The sequence below is a fragment of the Rhynchophorus ferrugineus genome, unplaced genomic scaffold, assembly GCF_030347505.1.
Source record: "Rhynchophorus ferrugineus isolate W39M unplaced genomic scaffold, kcgeb_rfMv2 rfM2, whole genome shotgun sequence".
NCBI lineage: Eukaryota > Metazoa > Arthropoda > Insecta > Coleoptera > Curculionidae > Rhynchophorus > Rhynchophorus ferrugineus.
Window position 1 is genome coordinate 5366358 of NW_027472581.1, and position 20599 is coordinate 5386956.

General features: G+C 31.9%; 1 protein-coding gene across 1 annotated transcript in view; it reads right to left on the minus strand.

Annotated features, from left to right (window-relative positions):
- Nucleotides 1-20599, minus strand: part of LOC143190449 (medium-chain acyl-CoA ligase ACSF2, mitochondrial) — a 60936-nt gene that overhangs the window by 12041 nt on the left and 28296 nt on the right. Inside the window, exon 2 of the mRNA XM_076394750.1 lies at nt 1842-2187. Within this exon, the coding sequence (XP_076250865.1) occupies nt 1842-2187 (346 nt within the window). The remainder of the gene's footprint in view (nt 1-1841; nt 2188-20599) is intronic.

A 20599-nucleotide genomic window follows, 5' to 3' on the forward strand; every position in this document is an offset into this window, starting at 1 on the left:
TCAAATGTTCTTACTTCGCTACACCTGAATCATTTCAGACACATTCCTTCATTAAATATCGACATCTTATGTCTTATTCTATTCAGTCCAATTGCAGGTATTTATAATTTAACACAAACAGCTACACTTTCCGCAGATGGCGTTTGTTGAACTCTCTTTTACAAGTATATATCAGGCATAATACGCAACCCGAACGATGAAGAATAGTTGGCTTCATCCCATATATTTTTATTTTGTTGTCATAGTATGACAATTAATGCAAATACTTGTAAAGGTTACTCATTTATGATAATTTCTTGGACTTTAATGAATATTTCGTAATATCTTATCTAAGTGCAATAACATTATCATTTTGTAAATACGTCCTCGTACAAAGACATAATTTTTTTGTTTTCATTAATATTTTACCTCAGTTAAAAGCTCTTATTTTATATTATTTAGTGAAGAAAAAAGTTATATGCGCAAAATTTGAGCAACATAATAATAATGACTCTGTTCATGTTCTGACTATGTTCACCGATTTCTCCGTCAATTGTGGACCGATTTTCAAATTTTTTTTTATTTTTATTATTTTTTATTCGAAAGAGTGTACTTCAGAGGTGGTCCCATTGGAACGAAATCAGTATCGGTTGGGGGGTAAGAAGTTAAATCGAGGGAGACGCTCTAATTTCAAAGGCACGTACAAAGTTTTCACATATTTTTTATCTAAAATAATCAGTTATTTGTGTATAATATTATTACTGAGCTGATGTAGAAATAACATAACGTGGATGATTACTTCTATGCTGCAATTGTTACAACGTTTAGATCCCAGTCGGAGGTCTAAAGTTCGATTCTCGGCTCGGACAATAACTTCTCGTTGTTCTAGTTTAGTTAGAACATTTGTCAAATCACCTGGGCTAGGTAGCGGACCCCGGGGTGCGAATGAACCCCACATTATTTTTAATCATTGTTTCTTTATCCATATTTTCCCTCATATGAGCTCCACTTTACTTGGCCTACTCATTATAATATTAAATAAAATAACTGCGTAATTTATTTAATAAATTTCTTACACTAAAAAGAGAAACAACAGTTAAGTATTCAACTTTCAATTATTCTAAATAATTAAATAATTATTAATTGTTCTAATTGGTATAAAATATTTTGTTTAATTGTTATAAAATATTGTTTAATTGTTCTAAAAAAATGCAATCGCATTGCCATCATTCGTAAGGAAATTTGAACATATAAACCAACATAACAATCTAAAGAAAACATATCTGATCTAAATTGAAATGTTATTCATTTTATGACTGCGCTAGAAGGTAGAGACTATAGTAGGCTCATTTGTGATGGTATGTTAAACTTCTTGTGTTTTATAATATAATTTATATTTGTTAAACTTTTTATGATTTGTAGTCTTGATAAACTTGAAACGTTTCCAACAAGTGACAATACTTTCGTAGCAATATTTTGCTCATCTTGTGAATCAGCTCCAAATACCAATCTCTTGAAGATGTTTAATAATATTGCGGGTTGTATTTCTGTATTTCCTTTTATAAATGCCCTTACAATAATCTCGGTTATCGGTTTGAAGTAGTTTATTTATTTACAATAATTTAGTAAATAATTTGGATATGGCACGTGTATTATATAATGTTGTTGTTCCAAGTTATCTGCACTTTTCTATAATCTATCTATGTGAGAGTATAACAAGAAGTTTTTATCGGTTTTCTCAAAAATTGCTCTGTTATCGTTGGATGACTTGAAATTTTAGATGCAAATTCTTAGACAGATCACCCATCCGTATTCTATTCTACTGTGAAATACGCTTTGTAAATACCAGTTTATGAACTTACCAAAACATATCCTCCTCTGCCACAAGCCATATAAGTTAAATACCATTCCAGAAGATTGGGCGCCCAAATACCAACACGATCTCCTGGCACTAAACCTATTTGCCTGAGACCAGCTGCTAGTTTGTCGGCTTGATGAAGGACTTCGTGAAAAGTGAGCCTCTGGTTCTGTCCTCTGGCTACTATAGCTAATCTGTCACCGAATTTATCAGCGGTTTCTTCAAGCAGTCTGCCAATCGTCATAAATTTCAGAGGTTCTGTGCCTGGGTTGTGTATGTAGCTCAATTTGTGATGTTTTCTGTTAGAAACTTTGTTCTGTAAAATACTGAGAAAGGGCTTGCGTAGCTTCCTGAAATAGAGAAAAAAGTATACACAGTTGAGTTTATCTGTGCAATAAAAGTCGAAAGTTTTTATCCTCTAGTTATTATCACTAATTTTTTGAGGAATATTGCAGGTATTTGGCAACATGGCTCTCCAGTATCAATTCAAACCGAATTTTATAGGCTAATTCTACAGTTAATTAATGTTCCGACGCATCAACATTTTCCTTCTAATTTTAAACTAGTTAAAAAGAGACAATGCTGTCTGATTGGTTTGAATACGTAAACAAATGAGCTCGTCAAAGTCGTCCAGTTGTCAGACGTATGCAAAATTCTTGAAAGCAATTGTAATAAGATGTTATAAGACTAACCTATAAGCTATTGTGGCTTTATAATTAATTGTAGTTTTTAGATATACTATAATGTTAAAATAAATTATTTTTGGTAACATTTTTGTTCCATTATTTTATTTAGATTAGAATTTTGTTGTATGTCAAAGCCAAACTTGATGAGTTGATGCGGCAATATTGCGACGTTTTGACGTAAAAAAATCAGATCAGGTATGTACAAAATAACTTTGAATAGACTATAAAATAAAATGGGAAAGAAAAGTCCATTGCAAATTTAATTGGCTATATATCTGACTTCATTTATGACCTGAGGTGGCTGTTGTATTGGACGTACTATATATTAAGATACTGTGAATTGTTTACTCAGTTAAGATTATCGTGGTTTAAAAATGGAATTCTGAATGGTCAATTTAGTCGTATTTTGCTCTGTTGTTCCATGAAACGAAAGAATACAACTACATAACTGAGAGGATAACAAAATAAGCTTGATTTCATATGAACTAATAGTGAAAATCTTTATGAACCGAGTTTCTATTTGTGAAGCGTTGCTGAGGTTTGAAGCGTTTGTTGAACGGTTAAACAAAAGAACCTGAGCCATCATTTAAACAAATGAATACGAGTGATTAAAAGTGGTTTAGGATAATATTATGCGAAAGTTACTATCGTCGAGGTTGAAGAAGCACAGACATCGAGAGGCTGTGTGGTAGGATTGGAAAGGATTGTTTGGATTCATCATCAGATGTTTGAACCAGACGAAACCATTAACATAGTTCTTCTACCAAAAACTAATGCTATTGGATCAGAATATTGGAAAGGCCAGAATTGTTCAATAGGAAAAGCGTCTTCTATCACATCACTTTGGCTTCAAATTAGACTTATGAACATCAACATTAAGAAACATATAATTAGATGGCATAAGCACCAATAATAATACATAGTAATATTAATCCATATAGCAATATAGCAATTATAATATTCCATATAGCAACAACGCTCAATTATCTCCGAATAAATATTGATGCAAATCTTCTTAACAATTAATTGTAAGAAGATCACAATTATCAGTAAATAATAAATTACCATTATATAAGCCAGTACTGAAACCTATATGGGTTTACATAATACAATTATTACTCGAAAACTAATATAAATACAATTCACATTTTTTAGAACAAATTCCTAAAAATCATTGTAGGTATATCGGGATACTACAGGACTGACAACATATATCGAAACCTTAAGATACCGACTGTCACCCAGAAAATCAAGAGAATTGCAAAGAGACATTAGGAGAGACTCCATGCTCATGTCAATATCGAAGTATTACAACTCTTGGATACACCAGAACAAGACACAGACTCACAAGTATCTAACCATTTAATCTTGTGTAGTGTATTGTAGTGAAGTGCATTTAATAAAAAAAAACAGCAGTGTTACCAGAGACCAGAGACTAAACTATACTAAAGACAAATTTTAGGTTAGCCGGTATCAATGTAATGAATAAATTAAAAACAAGATTAAAAAATTGCTTTCTTCCCCTAATCATTATGTGATTATATTATTTGCTTACTTTCAATATATTTTAATAAATGCATGAAAAAGTAATCCGTCTTGTTTATTAATTGTCATTTATTAAAGTAATATACGTGAATATAATAAGGTTGAAATGATTTTAAAAGTTCTGTAATATAAAACCACTATATTAATTGTCATGTATTAATTGATTTCTTCGATTTAAGAGTAATGATGTAAACTTGGAAGATGAATCATCTCGTTAATCCACATACACCAGAAACAATGAGTCTTAATATTGCAAATTTGTTAATAACTAAGCACCAAATCAATTTATTTATTTATTGAATTGTTAAAATCCATGAAAAATGTATATGATACAATTTTGAAAAACACGCAGCCTTACAAATAGTCAACGAAAAAAAAATGTTTTGTTGTATTCCTATATTAATTAAGGGGGTATTCTAGTCTAGAAATTTGATTTTTGAACTACGGCCCTAATAGGCTATATGCCATTAATTGAGACACGTTCTTGTTGGATAAAGCAACATTTAGAGAAATAAATAAATAACTTTTTGCCTTCTTCTTTCCTTATTATTTCTTCATTCCTTATATTTTTCTGATGTCAAATACACAAACTGATATTGATCATTTGCCAGTGTTACTTGATATGTGGAAAAAGGTCAAATTACCATTTTCTGATATATGTGAATTCTTAAAAAATAGTAAAAATTCTAATATTGTTATAACACAATGGGCTGAAATGTCCCGCGTCTAACACATAGATGGCGCTAGTTTTATTGTATTTACCACTTTCACTAACCTTCAAAAAAAGGTGTTAAAATTTCATGATATTTTACTCCTAAGTTTGCGAGTTATTGTGAAGAGAGTGACACTACTTTTGTTATATTCAAAACAATGGTTCACATACAATTCCGTGTTTTAATTTTATATTGCTTCTTGATGGGAAAAATACCTTTTAAGCGAAACAATAGCTTGTAAAGTGTTATAAGGACTCCGCTCCATCAGAAACAATAATAAACCGTGGGTTTGCTGACTTCAAAAGTGGTTGTGGAGAACGCAGTACATGTCCAAATAATGTTGTAACACTAGAAAACATCAAAAAAACCCACAAAATCGTTTTGGATGATTGAAAAGTGAACTTGCGTGGATTAGCTAACATCGTAAAGATATTAAAAGCATTTACTTTTCATAGCATTTAGACTATTAGAAAGTTCTGTTCAAAGTGGGTGCCGAGTTTTCTCACTGTTGACCAATAACAAGAACGCCGTAGTATTGAGCCATGTTTAAACGTAACTAACCGGAATGATTTCATCGAATATGACAATGGATGAAACATGGATCCAGTGGCATTGAAATGATCGAGAGGAGCTGGAATGATTATGTTTCTCTTGATGTAGATTATGTTAATGAGTAAAGCCAATTTTGAACAAAAAGTTTTCTTTGTTACGCCCGAGATTTTTTGCCAATGTGTTATACTTTTATTATTATTTTTGTATTTGATGCGATAGAAGAATCTATAAAGAAGGTGCTCAACAAATTTCTATAAATCGATTCATTAGAACCATTCAGCAGATAAGATAGCATGTTAACTCTATCGAAAAGAGAAGTTTCGAGAAAAATGTTAATATAAGTTCTAGTGGACAGTTATTTGTACAATAGATTCATTGAAGCCAATATTGAAGTAATAGCGTCATTGTTATTGAAAAATCATCAATATGTGTATAAAATACTAATAATGACCGCTATAAAGGAATCATTATATTTTTATTTTTGTAACTGCCCCTCTGTTCAAAATACATAATAATTAATTGGTAACTATCATCTATATTTAGTTTAAAATTTTTTGGTAAGTGATAAGAAATTGATGATTAGGTATTATTTTGTGCTATTATCTGAAACTGTCGTTCTCAGAAATAATTTAATAACTTCAAACGATATACATAATCCATTATTTTGAAAAATAACTAACACATTTTAATAAGATAAGTTAATCGCGCCACAGACGTACTGTTATCTTGAAACTGTATGATTTATTTAGAGATGTTAGTCAGAATCACTTCTCACATTATTTACTAATTCTGATATAATAAAAATAGATGGTAGTTTTCTTTAAATTATATTTAAAACATTTTTATTGTAAATGCTTTGATGGAGGAGGATTCGAACAATGGTTGGTAATTTATATTATAGAAATAAATAAATCATTTTTATATTCTATTATTTTGACTCGAAGCTATGCTGGAAAGCTCTTTTTTCTTAGTACAATCTTAATTTACAATTAATTTATTACTACTTTTCCTATGTACTTGGATTAATTAACAAGCAAGACGAGTGCGAAAAAATACATCAGTATGTATTCCTCAATTATAAAATTATAATTATTTATTAATTATTAACTTATAGCTATAGTTTACACTAATAATACACACTAAATGTTCACACAAGTTCGTATGATATTGTTCGTTTCAATCTCCTGACATTCTGCGCGCTGTCCAACAGTTGTACTGCTTCCACGTTAGTATAATTTAGTAATCTTCTTTCGTGTTTCAAGGCGAAATCCTGCACAACTTCGCAAATCCATTTGATTTCCAGATCATCGTGCAGTTCTTCATTGGTTACGTAGCCATATGCATTGATGATCAATCGAAGAACCTTGTTTTGCAGCGCTGTATGACTAACTGATTTGAATTTTTAGTGCTACCCCATATTTGCACCCCATAGGTCCAAATTGGCTTAAGATCAAGTTGAGAGTATCTTCCGACTAACCAGTATAGTTATTTTATTTTGGTTCTAATGTGTTTTGCTTTTTGTCAAACGTGATGCTGGAAAGCTCATGTGAAGAAGAAAAACAACGACTGAATATTAAATTAAAAAAAAATGTATTGGCTATTGAAAAAATAATATCCCATCAACATAACTAATCAACCAAGAAGAGCATTTTGGGCATAATTCAGCGGTTTTACAATAAGTTAATAGTCTGGTTAAGTCCTATGGTATTTCAGAAATAATGATCTCAATAGAAACTTGGATGTGGACACCTTGAAAAATGTTCAGAGTTATGAACAGATACTTCTTCATCACTTGAATGTTGAGGCAATTCAACTTCTAGATAGTGATATAGGTGGCCAATTCACGTGAAGCTTCCATATGAGTTCTCAGACACAAATACTGAGATTTCAATCGATATAGATATAGTCATAAGTTTTATAAAATTGAACTACAGCCCTGACATCTTCCATTGATTGAAGCAAGTTGTTGTTGGGTGGAGCAACATTTGAAAAAACGACAGGATTACCTATTACATTCTTCTCTTCGTATGATCTCGTTTGTCGAGTCGTTAGTTTAGAACTATTTATGTTTAGAATTTTAGTTTATTGACAGAGAGAAAGAAAGAGAGAGGAAGAGAAAGATTTGAAGAAACGACAGGATTACCTATTACATTCTTCTCTTCGTATGATCTCGTTTGTCGAGTCATTAGTTTAGAACTATTTATGTTTAGAATTTTAGTTTATTGACAGAGAGAAAGAAAGAGAGAGGAAGAGAGAGATTTGAAGAAACGACAGGATTACCTATTACATTCTTCTCTTCGTATGATCTCGTTTGTCGAGTCATTAGTTTAGAACTATTTATGTTTAGAATTTTAGTTTATTGACAGAGAGAAAGAAAGAGAGAGGAAGAGAGAGATTTGAAGAAACGACAGGATTACCTATTACATTCTTCTCTTCGTATGATCTCGTTTGTCGAGTCGTTAGTTTAGAACTATTTATGTTTAGAATTTTAGTTTATTGACAGAGAGAAAGAAAGAGAGAGGAAGAGAGAGATTTGAAGAAACGACAGGATTACCTATTACATTCTTCTCTTCGTATGATCTCGTTTGTCGAGTCATTAGTTTAGAACTATTTATGTTTAGAATTTTAGTTTATTGACAGAGAGAAAGAAAGAGAGAGGAAGAGAAAGATTTGAAGAAACGACAGGATTACCTATTACATTCTTCTCTTCGTATGATCTCGTTTGTCGAGTCGTTAGTTTAGAACTATTTATGTTTAGAATTTTAGTTTATTGACAGAGAGAAAGAAAGAGAGAGGAAGAGAGAGATTTGAAGAAACGACAGGATTACCTATTACATTGTTCTCTTCGTATGATCTCGTTTGTCGAGTCATTAGTTTAGAACTATTTATGTTTAGAATTTTAGTTTATTGACAGAGAGAAAGAAAGAGAGAGGAAGAGAGAGATTTGAAGAAACGACAGAATTACCTATTACATTCTTCTCTTCGTATGATCTCGTTTGTCGAGTCATTAGTTTAGAACTATTTATGTTTAGAATTTTAGTTTATTGACAGAGAGAAAGAAAGAGAGAGGAAGAGAGAGATTTGAAGAAACGACAGAATTACCTATTACATTCTTCTCTTCGTATGATCTCGTTTGTCGAGTCATTAGTTTAGAACTATTTATGTTTAGAATTTTAGTTTATTGACAGAGAGAAAGAAAGAGAGAGGAAGAGAAAGATTTGAAGAAACGACAGGATTACCTATTACATTCTTCTCTTCGTATGATCTCGTTTGTCGAGTCGTTAGTTTAGAACTATTTATGTTTAGAATTTTAGTTTATTGACAGAGAGAAAGAAAGAGAGAGGAAGAGAAAGATTTGAAGAAACGACAGGATTACCTATTACATTCTTCTCTTCGTATGATCTCGTTTGTCGAGTCGTTAGTTTAGAACTATTTATGTTTAGAATTTTAGTTTATTGACAGAGAGAAAGAAAGAGAGAGGAAGAGAAAGATTTGAAGAAACGACAGGATTACCTATTACATTCTTCTCTTCGTATGATCTCGTTTGTCGAGTCGTTAGTTTAGAACTATTTATGTTTAGAATTTTAGTTTATTGACAGAGAGAAAGAAAGAGAGAGGAAGAGAAAGATTTGAAGAAACGACAGGATTACCTATTACATTCTTCTCTTCGTATGATCTCGTTTGTCGAGTCGTTAGTTTAGAACTATTTATGTTTAGAATTTTAGTTTATTGACAGAGAGAAAGAAAGAGAGAGGAAGAGAAAGATTTGAAGAAACGACAGGATTACCTATTACATTCTTCTCTTCGTATGATCTCGTTTGTCGAGTCGTTAGTTTAGAACTATTTATGTTTAGAATTTTAGTTTATTGACAGAGAGAAAGAAAGAGAGAGGAAGAGAAAGATTTGAAGAAACGACAGGATTACCTATTACATTCTTCTCTTCGTATGATCTCGTTTGTCGAGTCGTTAGTTTAGAACTATTTATGTTTAGAATTTTAGTTTATTGACAGAGAGAAAGAAAGAGAGAGGAAGAGAAAGATTTGAAGAAACGACAGGATTACCTATTACATTCTTCTCTTCGTATGATCTCGTTTGTCGAGTCGTTAGTTTAGAACTATTTATGTTTAGAATTTTAGTTTATTGACAGAGAGAAAAAAAGAGAGAGGAAGAGAAAGATTTGAAGAAACGACAGGATTACCTATTACATTCTTCTCTTCGTATGATCTCGTTTGTCGAGTCGTTAGTTTAGAACTATTTATGTTTAGAATTTTAGTTTATTGACAGAGAGAAAGAAAGAGAGAGGAAGAGAAAGATTTGAAGAAACGACAGGATTACCTATTACATTCTTCTCTTCGTATGATCTCGTTTGTCGAGTCGTTAGTTTAGAACTATTTATGTTTAGAATTTTAGTTTATTGACAGAGAGAAAGAAAGAGAGAGGAAGAGAAAGATTTGAAGAAACGACAGGATTACCTATTACATTCTTCTCTTCGTATGATCTCGTTTGTCGAGTCGTTAGTTTAGAACTATTTATGTTTAGAATTTTAGTTTATTGACAGAGAGAAAGAAAGAGAGAGGAAGAGAAAGATTTGAAGAAACGACAGGATTACCTATTACATTCTTCTCTTCGTATGATCTCGTTTGTCGAGTCGTTAGTTTAGAACTATTTATGTTTAGAATTTTAGTTTATTGACAGAGAGAAAGAAAGAGAGAGGAAGAGAAAGATTTGAAGAAACGACAGGATTACCTATTACATTCTTCTCTTCGTATGATCTCGTTTGTCGAGTCGTTAGTTTAGAACTATTTATGTTTAGAATTTTAGTTTATTGACAGAGAGAAAGAAAGAGAGAGGAAGAGAAAGATTTGAAGAAACGACAGGATTACCTATTACATTCTTCTCTTCGTATGATCTCGTTTGTCGAGTCGTTAGTTTAGAACTATTTATGTTTAGAATTTTAGTTTATTGACAGAGAGAAAGAAAGAGAGAGGAAGAGAAAGATTTGAAGAAACGACAGGATTACCTATTACATTCTTCTCTTCGTATGATCTCGTTTGTCGAGTCGTTAGTTTAGAACTATTTATGTTTAGAATTTTAGTTTATTGACAGAGAGAAAGAAAGAGAGAGGAAGAGAAAGATTTGAAGAAACGACAGGATTACCTATTACATTCTTCTCTTCGTATGATCTCGTTTGTCGAGTCGTTAGTTTAGAACTATTTATGTTTAGAATTTTAGTTTATTGACAGAGAGAAAGAAAGAGAGAGGAAGAGAAAGATTTGAAGAAACGACAGGATTACCTATTACATTCTTCTCTTCGTATGATCTCGTTTGTCGAGTCGTTAGTTTAGAACTATTTATGTTTAGAATTTTAGTTTATTGACAGAGAGAAAGAAAGAGAGAGGAAGAGAAAGATTTGAAGAAACGACAGGATTACCTATTACATTCTTCTCTTCGTATGATCTCGTTTGTCGAGTCGTTAGTTTAGAACTATTTATGTTTAGAATTTTAGTTTATTGACAGAGAGAAAGAAAGAGAGAGGAAGAGAGAGATTTGAAGAAACGACAGGATTACCTATTACATTCTTCTCTTCGTATGATCTCGTTTGTCGAGTCATTAGTTTAGAACTATTTATGTTTAGAATTTTAGTTTATTGACAGAGAGAAAGAAAGAGAGAGGAAGAGAAAGATTTGAAGAAACGACAGGATTACCTATTACATTCTTCTCTTCGTATGATCTCGTTTGTCGAGTCGTTAGTTTAGAACTATTTATGTTTAGAATTTTAGTTTATTGACAGAGAGAAAGAAAGAGAGAGGAAGAGAGAGATTTGAAGAAACGACAGGATTACCTATTACATTCTTCTCTTCGTATGATCTCGTTTGTCGAGTCATTAGTTTAGAACTATTTATGTTTAGAATTTTAGTTTATTGACAGAGAGAAAGAAAGAGAGAGGAAGAGAAAGATTTGAAGAAACGACAGGATTACCTATTACATTCTTCTCTTCGTATGATCTCGTTTGTCGAGTCGTTAGTTTAGAACTATTTATGTTTAGAATTTTAGTTTATTGACAGAGAGAAAGAAAGAGAGAGGAAGAGAGAGATTTGAAGAAACGACAGGATTACCTATTACATTGTTCTCTTCGTATGATCTCGTTTGTCGAGTCATTAGTTTAGAACTATTTATGTTTAGAATTTTAGTTTATTGACAGAGAGAAAGAAAGAGAGAGGAAGAGAGAGATTTGAAGAAACGACAGAATTACCTATTACATTCTTCTCTTCGTATGATCTCGTTTGTCGAGTCATTAGTTTAGAACTATTTATGTTTAGAATTTTAGTTTATTGACAGAGAGAAAGAAAGAGAGAGGAAGAGAGAGATTTGAAGAAACGACAGGATTACCTATTACATTCTTCTCTTCGTATGATCTCGTTTGTCGAGTCATTAGTTTAGAACTATTTATGTTTAGAATTTTAGTTTATTGACAGAGAGAAAGAAAGAGAGAGGAAGAGAAAGATTTGAAGAAACGACAGGATTACCTATTACATTCTTCTCTTCGTATGATCTCGTTTGTCGAGTCGTTAGTTTAGAACTATTTATGTTTAGAATTTTAGTTTATTGACAGAGAGAAAGAAAGAGAGAGGAAGAGAAAGATTTGAAGAAACGACAGGATTACCTATTACATTCTTCTCTTCGTATGATCTCGTTTGTCGAGTCGTTAGTTTAGAACTATTTATGTTTAGAATTTTAGTTTATTGACAGAGAGAAAGAAAGAGAGAGGAAGAGAAAGATTTGAAGAAACGACAGGATTACCTATTACATTCTTCTCTTCGTATGATCTCGTTTGTCGAGTCGTTAGTTTAGAACTATTTATGTTTAGAATTTTAGTTTATTGACAGAGAGAAAGAAAGAGAGAGGAAGAGAAAGATTTGAAGAAACGACAGGATTACCTATTACATTCTTCTCTTCGTATGATCTCGTTTGTCGAGTCGTTAGTTTAGAACTATTTATGTTTAGAATTTTAGTTTATTGACAGAGAGAAAGAAAGAGAGAGGAAGAGAAAGATTTGAAGAAACGACAGGATTACCTATTACATTCTTCTCTTCGTATGATCTCGTTTGTCGAGTCGTTAGTTTAGAACTATTTATGTTTAGAATTTTAGTTTATTGACAGAGAGAAAGAAAGAGAGAGGAAGAGAAAGATTTGAAGAAACGACAGGATTACCTATTACATTCTTCTCTTCGTATGATCTCGTTTGTCGAGTCGTTAGTTTAGAACTATTTATGTTTAGAATTTTAGTTTATTGACAGAGAGAAAGAAAGAGAGAGGAAGAGAAAGATTTGAAGAAACGACAGGATTACCTATTACATTCTTCTCTTCGTATGATCTCGTTTGTCGAGTCGTTAGTTTAGAACTATTTATGTTTAGAATTTTAGTTTATTGACAGAGAGAAAAAAAGAGAGAGGAAGAGAAAGATTTGAAGAAACGACAGGATTACCTATTACATTCTTCTCTTCGTATGATCTCGTTTGTCGAGTCGTTAGTTTAGAACTATTTATGTTTAGAATTTTAGTTTATTGACAGAGAGAAAGAAAGAGAGAGGAAGAGAAAGATTTGAAGAAACGACAGGATTACCTATTACATTCTTCTCTTCGTATGATCTCGTTTGTCGAGTCGTTAGTTTAGAACTATTTATGTTTAGAATTTTAGTTTATTGACAGAGAGAAAGAAAGAGAGAGGAAGAGAAAGATTTGAAGAAACGACAGGATTACCTATTACATTCTTCTCTTCGTATGATCTCGTTTGTCGAGTCGTTAGTTTAGAACTATTTATGTTTAGAATTTTAGTTTATTGACAGAGAGAAAGAAAGAGAGAGGAAGAGAAAGATTTGAAGAAACGACAGGATTACCTATTACATTCTTCTCTTCGTATGATCTCGTTTGTCGAGTCGTTAGTTTAGAACTATTTATGTTTAGAATTTTAGTTTATTGACAGAGAGAAAGAAAGAGAGAGGAAGAGAAAGATTTGAAGAAACGACAGGATTACCTATTACATTCTTCTCTTCGTATGATCTCGTTTGTCGAGTCGTTAGTTTAGAACTATTTATGTTTAGAATTTTAGTTTATTGACAGAGAGAAAGAAAGAGAGAGGAAGAGAAAGATTTGAAGAAACGACAGGATTACCTATTACATTCTTCTCTTCGTATGATCTCGTTTGTCGAGTCGTTAGTTTAGAACTATTTATGTTTAGAATTTTAGTTTATTGACAGAGAGAAAGAAAGAGAGAGGAAGAGAAAGATTTGAAGAAACGACAGGATTACCTATTACATTCTTCTCTTCGTATGATCTCGTTTGTCGAGTCGTTAGTTTAGAACTATTTATGTTTAGAATTTTAGTTTATTGACAGAGAGAAAGAAAGAGAGAGGAAGAGAAAGATTTGAAGAAACGACAGGATTACCTATTACATTCTTCTCTTCGTATGATCTCGTTTGTCGAGTCGTTAGTTTAGAACTATTTATGTTTAGAATTTTAGTTTATTGACAGAGAGAAAGAAAGAGAGAGGAAGAGAAAGATTTGAAGAAACGACAGGATTACCTATTACATTCTTCTCTTCGTATGATCTCGTTTGTCGAGTCGTTAGTTTAGAACTATTTATGTTTAGAATTTTAGTTTATTGACAGAGAGAAAGAAAGAGAGAGGAAGAGAAAGATTTGAAGAAACGACAGGATTACCTATTACATTCTTCTCTTCGTATGATCTCGTTTGTCGAGTCGTTAGTTTAGAACTATTTATGTTTAGAATTTTAGTTTATTGACAGAGAGAAAGAAAGAGAGAGGAAGAGAAAGATTTGAAGAAACGACAGGATTACCTATTACATTCTTCTCTTCGTATGATCTCGTTTGTCGAGTCGTTAGTTTAGAACTATTTATGTTTAGAATTTTAGTTTATTGACAGAGAGAAAGAAAGAGAAGAAGAGAGAGATTTGAAGAAACGACAGGATTACCTATTACATTCTTCTCTTGTTATGATCTCGTTTGTCGAGTCATTAGTTTAGAACTATTTATGTTTAGAATTTTAGTTTATTGACTGAGAGAAAGAAAGAGAGAGGAAGAGAGAGATTTGAAGAAACGACAGGATTACCTATTACATTCTTCTCTTGTTATGATCTCGTTTGTCGAGTCATTAGTTTAGAACTATTTATGTTTAGAATTTTAGTTTATTGACTGAGAGAAAGAAAGAGAGAGGAAGAGAGAGATTTGAAGAAACGACAGAATTACCTATTACATTCTTCTCTTCGTATGATCTCGTTTGTCGAGTCATTAGTTTAGAACTATTTATGTTTAGAATTTTAGTTTATTGACTGAGAGAAAGAAAGAGAGAGGAAGAGAGAGATTTGAAGAAACGACAGGATTACCTATTACATTCTTCTCTTGTTATGATCTCGTTTGTCGAGTCATTAGTTTAGAACTATTTATGTTTAGAATTTTAGTTTATTGACTGAGAGAAAGAAAGAGAGAAGAAGAGAGAGATTTGAAGAAACGACAGGATTACCTATTACATTCTTCTCTTGTTATGATCTCGTTTGTCGAGTCATTAGTTTAGAACTATTTATGTTTAGAATTTTAGTTTATTGACAGAGAGAAAGAAAGAGAGAGGAAGAGAGAGATTTGAAGAAACGACAGGATTACCTATTACATTCTTCTCTTGTTATGATCTCGTTTGTCGAGTCATTAGTTTAGAACTATTTATGTTTAGAATTTTAGTTTATTGACAGAGAGAAAGAAAGAGAGAGGAAGAGAGAGATTTGAAGAAACGACAGGATTACCTATTACATTCTTCTCTTGTTATGATCTCGTTTGTCGAGTCATTAGTTTAGAACTATTTATGTTTAGAATTTTAGTTTATTGACAGAGAGAAAGAAAGAGAGAGGAAGAGAGAGATTTGAAGAAACGACAGGATTACCTATTACATTCTTCTCTTGTTATGATCTCGTTTGTCGAGTCATTAGTTTAGAACTATTTATGTTTAGAATTTTAGTTTATTGACAGAGAGAAAGAAAGAGAGAGGAAGAGAGAGATTTGAAGAAACGACAGGATTACCTATTACATTCTTCTCTTGTTATGATCTCGTTTGTCGAGTCATTAGTTTAGAACTATTTATGTTTAGAATTTTAGTTTATTGACTGAGAGAAAGAAAGAGAGAGGAAGAGAGAGATTTGAAGAAACGACAGGATTACCTATTACATTCTTCTCTTCGTATGATCTCGTTTGTCGAGTCATTAGTTTAGAACTATTTATGTTTAGAATTTTAGTTTATTGACTGAGAGAAAGAAAGAGAGAGGAAGAGAGAGATTTGAAGAAACGACAGGATTACCTATTACATTCTTCTCTTGTTATGATCTCGTTTGTCGAGTCATTAGTTTAGAACTATTTATGTTTAGAATTTTAGTTTATTGACAGAGAGAAAGAAAGAGAGAGGAAGAGAGAGATTTGAAGAAACGACAGAATTACCTATTACATTCTTCTCTTCGTATGATCTCGTTTGTCGAGTCATTAGTTTAGAACTATTTATGTTTAGAATTTTAGTTTATTGACAGAGAGAAAGAAAGAGAGAGGAAGAGAGAGATTTGAAGAAACGACAGAATTACCTATTACATTCTTCTCTTCGTATGATCTCGTTTGTCGAGTCATTAGTTTAGAACTATTTATGTTTAGAATTTTAGTTTATTGACAGAGAGAAAGAAAGAGAGAGGAAGAGAGAGATTTGAAGAAACGACAGAATTACCTATTACATTCTTCTCTTCGTATGATCTCGTTTGTCGAGTCATTAGTTTAGAACTATTTATGTTTAGAATTTTAGTTTATTGACAGAGAGAAAGAAAGAGAGAGGAAGAGAGAGATTTGAAGAAACGACAGAATTACCTATTACATTCTTCTCTTCGTATGATCTCGTTTGTCGAGTCATTAGTTTAGAACTATTTATGTTTAGAATTTTAGTTTATTGACAGAGAGAAAGAAAGAGAGAGGAAGAGAGAGATTTGAAGAAACGACAGAATTACCTATTACATTCTTCTTTTCGTATGATCTCGTTTGTCGAGTCATTAGTTTAGAACTATTTATGTTTAGAATTTTAGTTTATTGACAGAGAGAAAGAAAGAGAGAGGAAGAGAGAGATTTGAAGAAACGACAGAATTACCTATTACATTCTTCTCTTCGTATGATCTCGTTTGTCGAGTCATTAGTTTAGAACTATTTATGTTTAGAATTTTAGTTTATTGACAGAGAGAAAGAAAGAGAGAGGAAGAGAGAGATTTGAAGAAACGACAGAATTACCTATTACATTCTTCTCTTCGTATGATCTCGTTTGTCGAGTCATTAGTTTAGAACTATTTATGTTTAGAATTTTAGTTTATTGAGAGAGAGAAAGAAAGAGAGAGGAAGAGAGAGATTTGAAGAAACGACTGAATTACCTATTACATTCTTCTCTTCGTATGATCTCGTTTGTCGAGTCATTAGTTTAGAACTATTTATGTTTAGAATTTTAGTTTATTGAGAGAGAGAAACAAAGAGAAGAAGAGAGAGATTTGAAGAAACGACAGAATTACCTATTACATTCTTCTCTTCGTATGATCTCGTTTGTCGAGTCATTAGTTTAGAACTATTTATGTTTAGAATTTTAGTTTATTGACAGAGAGAAACAAAGAGAAGAAGAGAGAGATTTGAAGAAACGACAGAATTACCTATTACATTCTTCTCTTCGTATGATCTCGTTTGTCGAGTCATTAGTTTAGAACTATTTATGTTTAGAATTTTAGTTTATTGAGAGAGAGAAACAAAGAGAAGAAGAGAGAGATTTGAAGAAACGACTGAATTACCTATTACATTCTTCTCTTCGTATGATCTCGTTTGTCGAGTCATTAGTTTAGAACTATTTATGTTTAGAATTTTAGTTTATTGAGAGAGAGAAAGAAAGAGAGAGGAAGAGAGAGATTTGAAGAAACGACTGAATTACCTATTACATTCTTCTCTTCGTATGATCTCGTTTGTCGAGTCATTAGTTTAGAACTATTTATGTCTAGAATTTTAGTTTATTGAGAGAGAGAAAGAAAGAGAGAGGAAGAGAGAGATTTGAAGAAACGACTGAATTACCTATTACATTCTTCTCTTCCTATGATCTCGTTTGTCGAGTCATTAGTTTAGAACTATTTATGTTTAGAATTTTAGTTTATTGACTGAGAGAAAGAAAGAGAGAGGAAGAGAGAGATTTGAAGAAACGACAGAATTACCTATTACATTCTTCTCTTCCTATGATCTCGTTTGTCGAGTCATTAGTTTAGAACTATTTATGTTTAGAATTTTAGTTTATTGACTGAGAGAAAGAAAGAGAGAGGAAGAGAGAGATTTGAAGAAACGACAGGATTACCTATTACATTCTTCTCTTCCTATGATCTCGTTTGTCGAGTCATTAGTTTAGAACTATTTATGTTTAGAATTTTAGTTTATTGAGAGAGAGAAACAAAGAGAAGAAGAGAGAGATTTGAAGAAACGACTGAATTACCTATTACATTCTTCTCTTCGTATGATCTCGTTTGTCGAGTCATTAGTTTAGAACTATTTATGTTTAGAATTTTAGTTTATTGAGAGAGAGAAACAAAGAGAAGAAGAGAGAGATTTGAAGAAACGACAGAATTACCTATTACATTCTTCTCTTCCTATGATCTCGTTTGTCGAGTCATTAGTTTAGAACTATTTATGTTTAGAATTTTAGTTTATTGACTGAGAGAAAGAAAGAGAGAGGAAGAGAGAGATTTGAAGAAACGACAGAATTACCTATTACATTCTTCTCTTCCTATGATCTCGTTTGTCGAGTCATTAGTTTAGAACTATTTATGTTTAGAATTTTAGTTTATTGAGAGAGAGAAAGAAAGAGAGAGGAAGAGAGAGATTTGAAGAAACGACTGAATTACCTATTACATTCTTCTCTTCCTATGATCTCGTTTGTCGAGTCATTAGTTTAGAACTATTTATGTTTAGAATTTTAGTTTATTGAGAGAGAGAAAGAAAGAGAGAGGAAGAGAGAGATTTGAAGAAACGACTGAATTACCTATTACATTCTTCTCTTCCTATGATCTCGTTTGTCGAGTCATTAGTTTAGAACTATTTATGTTTAGAATTTTAGTTTATTGACTGAGAGAAAGAAAGAGAGAGGAAGAGAGAGATTTGAAGAAACGACTGAATTACCTATTACATTCTTCTCTTCCTATGATCTCGTTTGTCGAGTCATTAGTTTAGAACTATTTATGTTTAGAATTTTAGTTTATTGAGAGAGAGAAAGAAAGAGAGAGGAAGAGAGAGATTTGAAGAAACGACAGAATTACCTATTACATTCTTCTCTTCCTATGATCTCGTTTGTCGAGTCATTAGTTTAGAACTATTTATGTTTAGAATTTTAGTTTATTGACTGAGAGAAAAAAAGAGAGAGGAAGAGAGAGATTTGAAGAAACGACAGAATTACCTATTACATTCTTCTCTTCCTATGATCTCGTTTGTGGAGTCATTAGTTTAGAACTATTTATGTTTAGAATTTTAGTTTATTGACTGAGAGAAAGAAAGAGAGAGGAAGAGAGAGATTTGAAGAAACGACAGAATTACCTATTACATTCTTCTCTTCCTATGATCTCGTTTGTCGAGTCATTAGTTTAGAACTATTTATGTTTAGAATTTTAGTTTATTGACTGAGAGAAAAAAAGAGAAGAAGAGAGAGATTTGAAGAAACGACAGGATTACCTATTACATTCTTCTCTTCCTATGATCTCGTTTGTCGAGTCATTAGTTTAGAACTATTTATGTCTAGAATTTTAGTTTATTGAGAGAGAGAAAGAAAGAGAGAGGAAGAGAGAGATTTGAAGAAACGACTGAATTACCTATTACATTCTTCTCTTCCTATGATCTCGTTTGTCGAGTCATTAGTTTAGAACTATTTATGTTTAGAATTTTAGTTTATTGAGAGAGAGAAAGAAAGAGAGAGGAAGAGAGAGATTTGAAGAAACGACTGAATTACCTATTACATTCTTCTCTTCCTATGATCTCGTTTGTCGAGTCATTAGTTTAGAACTATTTATGTTTAGAATTTTAGTTTATTGAGAGAGAGAAAGAAAGAGAGAGGAAGAGAGAGATTTGAAGAAACGACTGAATTACCTATTACATTCTTCTCTTCCTATGATCTCGTTTGTCGAGTCATTAGTTTAGAACTATTTATGTTTAGAATTTTAGTTTATTGACTGAGAGAAAGAAAGAGAGAGGAAGAGAGAGATTTGAAGAAACGACAGGATTACCTATTACATTCTTCTCTTCCTATGATCTCGTTTGTCGAGTCATTAGTTTAGAACTATTTATGTCTAGAATTTTAGTTTATTGACAGAGAGAAACAAAGAGAAGAAGAGAGAGATTTGAAGAAACGACAGAATTACCTATTACATTCTTCTCTTCGTATGATCTCGTTTGTCGAGTCATTAGTTTAGAACTATTTATGTTTAGAATTTTAGTTTATTGAGAGAGAGAAACAAAGAGAAGAAGAGAGAGATTTGAAGAAACGACTGAATTACCTATTACATTCTTCTCTTCGTATGATCTCGTTTGTCGAGTCATTAGTTTAGAACTATTTATGTCTAGAATTTTAGTTTATTGACAGAGAGAAAGAAAGAGAGAGGAAGAGAGAGATTTGAAGAAACGACTGAATTACCTATTACATTCTTCTCTTCGAATGATCTCGTTTGTCGAGTCATTAGTTTAGAACTATTTATGTCTAGAATTTTAGTTTATTGACAGAGAGAAAGAAAGAGAGAGGAAGAGAGAGATTTGAAGAAACGACTGAATTACCTATTACATTCTTCTCTTCCTATGATCTCGTTTGTCGAGTCATTAGTTTAGAACTATTTATGTTTAGAATTTTAGTTTATTGACTGAGAGAAAGAAAGAGAGAGGAAGAGAGAGATTTGAAGAAACGACAGAATTACCTATTACATTCTTCTCTTCCTATGATCTCGTTTGTCGAGTCATTAGTTTAGAACTATTTATGTTTAGAATTTTAGTTTATTGACTGAGAGAAAGAAAGAGAGAGGAAGAGAGAGATTTGAAGAAACGACAGGATTACCTATTACATTCTTCTCTTCCTATGATCTCGTTTGTCGAGTCATTAGTTTAGAACTATTTATGTTTAGAATTTTAGTTTATTGAGAGAGAGAAACAAAGAGAAGAAGAGAGAGATTTGAAGAAACGA